The following is an 11,020-nucleotide window of genomic DNA, read 5'->3' as shown; positions in this document are numbered from 1 at the left end:
ATAGAAAGGAATTGGCGAAGCCAACGGTGGTTTTGGTAGAAGAGGAAGTTTAGGTTGTTGTTGGGTTTTGTCTGTGGAGGCGAAATCTAACTGTGGTGACTGTGCCGGCCCCTTTCGTCAATCAAGACTGTGTCAATTATTGTATGTATAATATTTATTTATATATATCAGTCAGTATATATATTCATATATACGCACAAAGTAGAAGTACGCTCTTCGGAGACTTTATTTCCAATGTTTCGACCCGAGACAGGTCTTCCTCAGGAAGACTTGTCTCAGGTCGAAGCGTCGGAAATAGAGTCTCCGAAGAGCGTACTTCTACTTTGTGCGTATTCCTGCAGCAACTAAGGACTCTACTTCACGACTATATATATATATATATATATATATATATATATATATATATATATATATATATATATATATATATATATATATATATATATATATATATATATATATAGAAAATAAGGGTTGGAAGTCAAGAAAACCTCGGAAAGCAAAGGGGAGGTTGTGGTGGGTCACAGAAACCGATGAAGAATTTTTTGAGTCAGAAAGTGGTGAAAAAATGCCCGCCGGGTGGGATCCGAACCCACGACCTTCAGAATACCAGTCTAGTGCGATAACCACTACTCTACCGGCGGGGCTGTTTCCCAACCACTTTCTCGGGTGTTTATGTTAAGGTATTTTTTTTTGTTTTCTGCACTTGGTGGTGGTAGCCAGCGCCACTCGGACTACTCGGGGTGAAGGCGACCTTCTTTTTAACTCAAGGGCCGTGACTCGCGTGTCTACGACATGTCGAGAGTGGTGCACCAGCGTCGAACCCTCTTAAGCTACCTTTGGCACCATGACTGCCAGAACAGAGGCCTTCCCTAAGCATGTAGCGAATCAGAAAATACGAAATGAGGAGCTCGGTGAAATAATACAGAAAATAAGGGTTGGCAGTCAAGAAAACCTCGGAAAGCAAAGGGGAGGTTGTGGTGGGTCATTGAAGCAGATGAAGAATTTTTTGAGTCAGAAAGAAAGTGGTGAAAATATGCCCGCCATGTGGGATCCGAACTCGCGACCTCCAGTATACCGGTCTGGTGCGATAACCACTGCGCTACCGGCGGGGCAGGAAACAAGTGCAGGAAACAAAAATACCATAACATAAATACCAGAGAAATTGGTGGGGAAACAGCCCCGCCGGTAGTGTAGTGGTAATCGCACCAGACCGGAATTCTGGAGGTCGTGCGTTCGGATCCCACCCGGCGGGCATTCTTTCACCACTTTCTTTCTGACTCAAAAAATTCTTCATCTGTTTCTGTGACCCACCACAACCTCCCCTTTGCTTTCCGAGGTTTTCTTGACTGCCAACCCTTATTTTCTGTATTATTTCACCGAGCCCCTCATTTCCTATTTTCTGATATATATATATATATATATATATATATATATATATATATATTTAAATATATCAGAAAATAGGAATGCAGAACATCACCTCGGAAATATATGGTGTGCGAGAACTCAGATACACATTTGTATACACACAATAAAACGCAACAGCAAGCGATGTATTTGCTTTCGATAGGAATCAAATACGTAGCAAAATCAACAACTACAAAAAAAAAACATTAAAGAAAAATGGCGAAGCTTGCACTAAATTGCGGACGCTATAATCATGACGGAGCTTGAGGATTTCTGTCTATGTAAGGAATGCAGGACAAACCACCAGGTGTACCAATAGGTTTGGAATTATTTATTTACATGTTCTCTCGTCGCTTTTATTTGTGGTAGTAATAGCCATCGTAGTATACACCTATACGGTCGTCTTCCTCATGCATGACTGGCGGTCCCGGATCGTTTTGTCCGCAGGTATTCCTAATTCCTCCGAAGTGGAACGCGCCAACATCCGCCGGAACCGGCGGCAACCGGTTTCGCAAACTGGGTGCCTGCAGCGCGCTCTGTCGTACTCCCCCCTTGAGGCGCAGACGCACGCGAACGGCCTTCTTGGTATATTTCGCGAGTGCCACGCGCAAGAGTGGGCACCCGTGTGCTCTCCTGGGGAGGCGCGATACTAATTCTTGGTAAACGCAGGGAGTAACTATAAACCGATATTATTGATGACGCCGCACACATTACGGCCAGAATCAACCGCTCTCCTGTTAAAGCTATACATCCAAAAAACTAACTCTTAAAATTACGAGGACATATCTTACAGATCACCTCCACAATGCGAATCTGAACTAAAACATCTTGGACAAGAATGGGGAAAATACATATAGAATATAGAGAAAATGAGCAAACCCCCCGTAACCTCCTGCATTTCCACAAACAATTATATCTTGCGGAAGTAAGACATTCCTTTTTTGTAATAGCGTAAGTGAATATATTTGGTCGCACAGAATTAAAAAAAAAACAATAATTCTAAAAATGAAAAATTTATATTTTACAATAATGATCTGACGAAATGAAAATTGGCATTTCTCACATCTTCTCCTCAATACGAGTGCTATTCTAAAGAAGCCAGGATAACAACGTGGAACCACGAACAAAAAGTTTGTGAAGACGGGCCCACCCTACGCTGCGCCTAGAATGTGAAGCAAAATATCTACATATCGATGTAAAGACACCTAATCACTAAGATGGTGTATATATACACCGTCGTGGAAAAGGAACACTAATAAGGAAATGAACACTAAATTAACCCAATGTGTTTGGCTACTCATATCTAGACCTGGCTGTAAGGAACTGACAATGTAGACAAGCGGTTTAAGAATCCCACGCATTAGTAGAACGTTCTCTGAATTTTTTCAGGTTTATTACATAGAATGCGTTCACGACAATGTTTGTAAGCTGGTGACTGTGTTATCACAAAACACTTGCATCATACAACATTTATCAACTGTTCGCCTGACTGTCACAGCATTGCTTCTGAGAGTGAGGTGATTAGTGATAACCCAATTTAATCATAACAAGACTATTTCATTTGCACACATCACTTGGCACTGACTAGTGTAGGCCGTTTTTTAAAGTGAAGTTCCGCATAAGCAGGGAGTTTTGTTTGCTGCGGTCGCGGTGACAGACATTTCCATTAACAGATGGTGAGAGGTTGTGCTTATGTCCCGTCATGGTTCAACCGTATAATGTTGCTTCCACTCATCGTCGGTTGGCAAAGTGCTGGCAGATGAGCGGTTGCGCGGTGCTTTGTCCTTCGGCTTGTTTTTGTTATATACTGTTTCGTACGCTCTCCGTCTGGAGGCAGCCGGTGTCATTTATAGGGGAGAACGCAGGTGTCTGGGCTGCTGGATAGATGGATAGACAGGGTGTTTGCTGTTGCGACTTTGCACTTGCGCTTGCGTGAGGGTTTCAGATGCGGGCGCAGATCCTCCACACAGCACTCAAGCTTCGCTGTGCGCTGTTCTTGCTCCTGTAGTTGTTTTTTAAGCTGTGTAATTTCCATCTCTAGTACTTGTATTCGGGTGTTATGATCTTGCACACTTCCAGATGCTTCTTGTGAAGTTAGAAGGGGAGAGTCTTTGGAAATCGCTGTTGGACATGCCTTAATATCCGAATTGCTCACTTTGGTGTCTTCAGGGCCACATTGTGGTCTGCTGAATGGTATGTTGAGAGAAGGTGACTGCTGTTCTGCCTGAACTTGTTTAGGTTGCTGCTGGTCGACCGGTGATGTGTGGGCTGGGTGCTCCTGACGATGTAGTGGTGGTAGTGAATGGCGTAATTTCTTTCCGCATTCCTTGGTATCCGCCGTAGCACACTCCGCCGAGCTTGTGGTTGTGTTAATGGCACTTGGGACTAACAGCATCCCTACCTCTTGAGGCGGCAGTTCCCCTTCTAGGAATTCGAAGATCTTATTAGGGGCGTCCACGCACATGTACGTGCATAGTGGCCAGATGAGAACTTCGTCGTGGAACTTGACTTCCGCAAAGTTCTTTATACTGCGAACATACTCTGGCGGAACACCCTTCAATGTCAAGACGTTTCCGGGTGGTTTAGAAATTGTCGTGGCCTCGTGTAGAGAGTAGCTGGCTGACACAAAGTGCACAAACGCGTTCGGCTTGCCTCTCTCGAACGTCTCTTCCTCTTGCATCTCGCGGTAGAATTTTGTAGTTCCGCCTTCATAATTCGGTAGGCGTGTGAATGCCCCGACAAGAAGACACCACAGTCCCTTGAAGCGAAACTGTTGCCAACTTTCCTGCGTAGGCAGTGCCGAGCGGCAGGCAATCTCGAACTTGTCATGAATTCTTAGTTTGTCGAGAGTGTAGCATGTGAGTGCCCAACACTGTTCCCTAGTCAAGTAGGGGTTGTATTCCCTCGGCTCGAATTTCTCTCGGGGCTTGTACAACCCTTTGGCTGCTAACCACGATTCTTGGAAATCTTTATGTTGGAGCTCAGCGTCAATAAACTCTTGTATATTCCAGTCGCTTAGTTCTGAAGCTCTCTTGAGGTAGAAACGAAGAACGGCGAAGCGATCCACATGTGCCATTTTTGCAAACGTTTGAGAACTTAATCCTGCGACGATTTCGTTCCTCAGTAGAAACACAAACTCACCTCCTGTAGAAGGGTTTGCACCAGTGACAACAGGACCGCTGAGCTGTGTAAACGGTGGCTGGCAAAAAGGAGGCGTTTTCAATCTCCCTTCAGCTTCAAGGGCACGTGGGTCAGTTTGTTCCGGGTCTCCACGGGAGCTCCTGGTGAGAGGGACTGTTCCACACGTCATCGTCCTTGCTTTATATATGCGTCGTTTCTCATCGGCAAGGGAGGAAACAATACCCTCGTCTATCTTCTTATCAACGAAACGTCTTCATTACCTCGCCGCGAACGTGTACATTGATTGGCTACATGCTATCGCTGACAACAAAAATGGGCCCTCGGACGCTACATATGCGAAATGTTTGTCCGCTGGTATATCAAAGGTAGGTTTTCTCTCCCACATCGAGCATTCTGGAAGCGTGCGAACTGCTTTTAAAAAGTGGTTGCCGTCCTGCATTGAACAAGAAGCAAATACACTGTAGGCTGTTAGGTAAAAGGAGAAGTAAGTAGTAAGAACGTTGTAGTGCAATTGTGTAACTTGTAGGTGGAAATAGGTTGCAAAATGGTCTGGAATTCTGCACACTCAAGCTGCTTAAAAATACGTTTATTCCGGAATAATCAGAGACAATAGACAGGCCATACTTTGTAACATAGTCGTAAGGCTGACTGAGAGTAAACGGGTATCTCACAAATAGTTTGTGAAAAGTCACTGGTGCTTCTGCGGCGTCTTCCACTCTTCATTCGGCATTTCTGCATCGGCATTATCGATGATGAATTCACGAATTTTGTGTCATACCTATGGTATATATGGCCTTTTAAAAACCACACATTTTTCTGGGACTACCTAAACGCGAAAATCCTCATGCTTGCAAATCGATTCTTCCATCCAGCCCAAATAAAAGCTCGTAAACGAACGCTTAAACGTATAGTATGCGTATGCAAGAGCACTCAAAACTACTAAAACTGCTTCACTACCGCAAACATGTTCACGTTATTAAAAAAAACGCAAAGCTGAACCATGAAATTACAGCCATGAGCATAATTTATTAATTCCCACCAAACAAAAAGTTCCTTTTAATGGGACCGTTTAACTGAACTTGACATTTCACATTTGTTCAATTAACATTTTCTGAATTTTTGTGCACCAACAAGGAGATTGCAGAAATATAATGCGCGCCGTCCATCCCCCAAAAATTGTCGAATACGATATTCTTATACCGTACCGACCAATCCTAAATTCTTGAGATAATCCTTTTTTTGAATGACACTCGTGCCGCTGGTGCCGACGGCATTATTCCTACGCCACTAAAGGCTGTTCCTGCGGGAATTTGTAGTCCTCTTGTGCATGCATATAATCGTATTTTCTCACAAGGGGTATTCCCAGGAAAAATAAAACTTGCTGCCGCGACAGCTATACATATAGGTTGCCCCATAGAACAATTATTATCTATCTACCGAATTCAGTGCTCTCACTGTTCTCGGAAATTGCACGACACTTAATAAACAAAACAAAACTGGCGTTCTTCTCATCAAACAATATTATAACAGATAAGCAATTTGGTTTACAAAGAAAGGAATGCATGTAAGTCACGCTTTCGCTAATAAACGAACAAGTTTTAACAAACATGGGGATGAAGAAAATCATTCTGGGAGTATTTATTGATCTATAAATGAATTTGATAGCGTTCAACATGATCTGCTTTCTAGGAAACATTCATTCAGTGGAGTTTGAGGTGCCGCATGGTCACTCAATAAAAGTTGGTTAACATGCAGGCCCATGTACACAAAAATAAATGGTATTAAATCCGGCACCAGCAACATTCGTTATGACATCCCCCGATGACGTATAGTCGGTCCATCGCTGTTTCTTCTGTATATAAATGTCACTCAAAATGTGCAGGGAACTGCAAAGCTTTCATTATACGATGAAGACACAATCGTTTCCTTCTGTAGAGTGCATGTTTAGGGCGTGTGTAAACAATTAGGTGTTAGTCTCAGAACAAATATGCTAGAACTAAATACAGACCAAACAAAATACCTGTTATTCAAGCCGAAAAGAATAAAAATTCATACAACCTTAAAATAAATATTAGACACACGAATATTTTTAAGTGTCAAACAGTTCGCTTCCGTGGGGCAACATTCCGGGAAAAGCTACAATGGACGTCACGCACAGCTTGTCTTAGAACAAAACTTTGTCAAGGTTTAAAAAAATAGCTACAGCGCGCATAGAAACCAGGAGAGGGAATGACGGCAGGACAAGCGCTGTTTTTTTTGTTGTTGTTCAATATTTTTTCTAATATTTTACAGGTGTTAACATGAAGGGGGCGTATAAAAGGTCAAGGTTTCACTTATTACATTTAGTTGGAAGTCAGCGCTTGTCCTGTCGTATTTCTGTATCCTTGTTTCTATTCGCGGTTTAGCCATTTTTTAAAATGAACAACTCGCCGAACAGTACACTTTGTTTCTCAAGGTGTTGGTGCACTAAACTAGAGTGTACTAGAAGTTTTAGAGTGGCCCGAGCGGCGGCCTCTCCCATTGCTCCGCCACGTCGACTTTCGCGCAGAAAATAAAACCGGTATAGCGGCGGCGCTGCTGTCGTCGACAACTGAACAGCCGGCGCTCCCCGGCTCCAGCTCCTAGCCTGCGCGCGGCAATATTTGCGTTGCTCGCGGCGGTGTTTTGCGCTTGCGAAGCTGATTTATTTTGGATTATGAAGTTTAACGCGCCGACGCTACACAGGCGATGAGGCAAGCGGTACTGGGAAGATTCGGATTAATTTTACCCACCTGGGGACCTTTAACGTGCGGCGAAATATCGAAGACACGGGAGTTTTTCGCTTTTATTCTTCATCACAAAACCGGCCCCGCCGCGGCCGGGAATCGAACCTGCGCCTTTGGTCAGCTGATTTAGAAAGTAGACGCCGAAACGTTATGACTCCGCTTGAGCAAACTTTAAACTAGTATGACCCGACATAAAATTTTTGCCCCCCCCCCCCCCAACGATACTTTCTCATTTTTCATGCGTTTTGTGAAAACATTAATTGTTGATATACAGTAACCTCTCGTTAACTCAAAGTCGTAAAATTAGCTGAAAATTTTGAGATAAGCGCAGAGTTTCGAGTTAGGTCAAATGCAGAAAATTTGTAGCCAGGTCCCTGAAATAACAGCTAGTGGTGCTTACAAAAGCACTATTGCACAGGGGAGATTTCGTAATAAAGGCAAAATAATTCGCAGGACAAATAAACTTTTATTATTGCAGAGAAAGGACTGTGTTGCGCTCGGCGGTTTGGCGTTCGCATCTGCACCCCAGAAAAACGTACCCGAGCTTCTCAATGCATCGCACGGGTTGGTGGTCGCCACCGCTACATTTTACCTTGTTACAAAGCAGACGCAGCATGTATGTTGTTTCTGCCGTTGTACGCACGCACTTCTGGAGGCTCCTCCTCGTCCGCATGATAGTACCTGCGTCGTCCACAGCAATAATGTACGCGCCAGACAGCATTCCAGTAACGGGGACGCGTAGTCCGCGCAAACTTGCACTTCACGACTGCGTTCCGCGCGTAGTGGGAGTAATCACTCGAACGGGGACCTGATCAGCTGCCTGCAGCGGACTTTGCCTTGTGTCTTCTCTGCCGGGATTTCGAGACATCCGTGGTCCTCCGAAAAAACGTTTCGAGATAAAGCGGGCAAATGCGTAGCGCCTATGGGAGGTAAACACACGGTGAGAAAAAGTTTCGAGAAGATATTTTGAGATAGCAGAGTTAACGAGGGATTAATTTGACAGACAGGCACCAGGAATGTTTTTCCCTTCCCCTTCTTGATTCTGCGCATGAAGCAAAAGCGGCGGGCGCGCATTCTATATAGGCTGCAAAACGTTTAATGTTTTTTTACGTTTCTATTTGGAACGAAAATACCAAGAGCCTTCTTCTGGGCTACCTACCCCAGCCGTTGATGCTTGCAGTGTCCTTAGTGGGCTTTCTTGTGCAATAGTTCCTGCAATCTGCGACATAGCAGGTTAATAACCTGCTATGTCGCATATTGCAGGCACTTGGTAAGGAAGTGTGTACTGAAAATGAAGTGCCAAGTTTGCATGACCAATCCTGCATGCCAGGGGAAGATGCCGCCGTGTTTACTACCTCTTCTATTTGGGTCAAGGGGGGGGGGGGGGGCATCTGAATCTTTCCGTGCATTTTTGAAAGTTTATTAGCGATCTCTAGCACGTTTTTACCAGTTGCTTCAGCGACAAGGAGCTCCACCATGACAGCGTTATGGATGTGCCGCAGCCGTTATTCACAGCAAACACCTTCACGGTGTTGGTTGCGACCAGCACGTGAGTCCTTGACAGCAAATGTGGTTCGGTTATGTATACATTGTGGCACGCATTCATTTCTATATAAAAGAATTCATCAAGTTCCGTGATTACATGCGAAGGTGGGAGCAACACCCTAAACTTAGCCGTCGCTAATGATCGATGGCGAGTTATGAAAATGCGTTGGCCAAAAATGTCAATTTAAACCTCCATGTTAGTGGTATTCCTAAACCTTTACCTGGGTAGACTTTGTGCATGATTTCTCGGGTTACATTTCATTTTCTGGGCTATTGAAAATGAAAACGTGAAATGAAAATGAAAATGAAAACATAATGTGTCTTTTGTTCCAGTTCCGTTTATTTGAACCTCCATGTTAGCGTTCTTGAACCTTTACCTCTATAGTAGACGTGGTATATATCATTTTTGTCGCGGTGAATATATTTTCTGATCTATGTTTTGCATTTGTTTTATGTGCGTGTAATTGTACCATCAGCATACTTGTGAATTAAATTTGCGTTAATTTGATTCAACTCCTTTCTTGACCTAATCAGGTGAAAGGTGGTGCAATTAATAGAACGTTGCGGGAATAGTTCTATGAAAGACGGTCATTGGGACAACTGGGCTAACCCTTTTGTAGTTAAAGGGATACCTCGCTTGCGCGTGTCATTTTCTGATCGGCCACCAGGGTGACCCGTAATTATCCCAAGCGGGCCACTGCTTAAATACTGCTATAATAACAACTCACGCAATAAAAAACAAACGCAACTTATGATATTAACCCACATAACTGCAGTCCGAGCGTAAATTGCAAGACAATAAATAAAAATTCTTCTGAGAAGCTATGGTCCCAGTCCTCATATATTTTTTCACGTCATTTGCGTCGACCAACTATGTTCATCAAGCAGCACAATAAGGACACAATCATCAAGCAATCATGAACTGGCTCATACCAGGCAATTTCACGCAAAATACGTTTTATGGGAAATTGGAATAGCGAAAATTTCGCTGCAATTACTTTATTTACAATCCGCTACGAATGCTGCAAATTAAAATCCATAATTTTCCTTGTTGTTGTCGAGCGGGAAAGGCAAAACTAATGCAAAATGAGCTGCAGCGTTTATTTTTCATTTTGTTACCCACATTCCACTGTACCTACAGTATATTTAAGCGATTGGACGCCCCTCATGGAGGAAAGAAAAGGTTAGGAGAGGCCCTGACGTCACATTTGTGAAGCCGAGTCCCGCCATGACTTGAGCCCCCGGAGCCAAGCACTCTATCCCATCATCCTTTGCTGTCTCCGGTTTGATTGGACTAACATGGCGTCGCCCTGCCCTCCCGCTTCGAAGCGAAAACAGCTTCGTCGCCAGTTCCTCGGTGCGATGTCATCTTCTAAGCTGTTCATTTCGCCTTCAATTCGCCCATTCTAACCCTCACCGAAAGTTTCAATCAAAAAACAGCCTCCGTTTTTGAGATAGAAGGACGATTTTTCAGCTCTTAAGCCTGGCAAAGTAGCGTTTGTCGTCGTCATAGCAACAGGCTGGCGGGATGGCGGACGCAGACGCCTCCGACGGCAGACTTTTCAAACTGGCCTAATTTAAAAACGTTTGTCGTAGCGACTGCGCTGGTTTGCAAGCGTAGCGAGGCAGCCACATACCAAGCGGTTTCAAAATTTGCCCGTTCTATTCGCCCAAATTTGGCCGCCGCAGTTGTAAACAAGTAAGCAACATTGTCTATGGGCTCAAGAAAATTCACGTGACTTCCTCCACACTTTTTGCAATGCATTGGGGTGCTAGGGGCCTCTCCTGAGTATTCTTTCCTCCATGGCTCCGCGCGTAAAGAACCAGCGTTTCCTGGCCCGCGCGCGGCCTTGCGCGCGGCCAGCCGCCGCTTTCGCTTTCAGTTGTCGTTGACCACAGCGCCGCCGCTATTTTCTGCACGAAACGAGTTCCTCTCCGGGCAGCCGGTCGGTCCACTCTAAAACTTCTAGTACATTCTAGCTAAACCGTCGGAGATATTTCCTCCCTGTAAGTGTAAAACGTCAAGGTTACCATGCGCTTTTTCGTTCTCGATTAAATTATTGCTTTCTAGCATGGTCTATTACAACAAAAACAAACCAAAATAATCTCACGGCACTACAAAACGAGCAGTACGAGCTAATAAAAATTTTGGGTGTTCG

At 44.2% G+C, this 11,020-nt stretch overlaps 1 protein-coding gene and 1 non-coding gene across 2 annotated transcripts; one reads left to right on the top strand and one right to left on the bottom strand.

Annotated features, from left to right (window-relative positions):
- The first annotated feature begins 1,182 nt into the window (after positions 1-1,182).
- On the top strand, positions 1,183-1,255 carry Trnas-gga (transfer RNA serine (anticodon GGA)). The gene has a single exon. It is a non-coding gene; the product is annotated as a tRNA-Ser (tRNA).
- A 1,519-nt stretch (positions 1,256-2,774) lies between these two features.
- On the bottom strand, positions 2,775-4,724 carry LOC144158658 (uncharacterized). The gene has a single exon (XM_077689692.1). It carries the CDS (start codon positions 4,718-4,720, stop codon positions 3,254-3,256), a length of 1,467 nt encoding a protein of 488 aa, XP_077545818.1. The 5' UTR covers positions 4,721-4,724; the 3' UTR covers positions 2,775-3,253.
- Positions 4,725-11,020: the final 6,296 nt, after the last annotated feature.

This window comes from Haemaphysalis longicornis, unplaced genomic scaffold, assembly GCF_048455015.1.
Source record: "Haemaphysalis longicornis isolate Haplotype H1 unplaced genomic scaffold, Haemaphysalis longicornis Haplotype H1 scaffold_10, whole genome shotgun sequence".
NCBI classification, from domain to species: Eukaryota; Metazoa; Arthropoda; class Arachnida; order Ixodida; family Ixodidae; genus Haemaphysalis; species Haemaphysalis longicornis.
The sequence above is the reverse complement of the archived record's forward strand: the minus strand, read 5'-3'. Positions and strand labels throughout refer to the sequence as shown.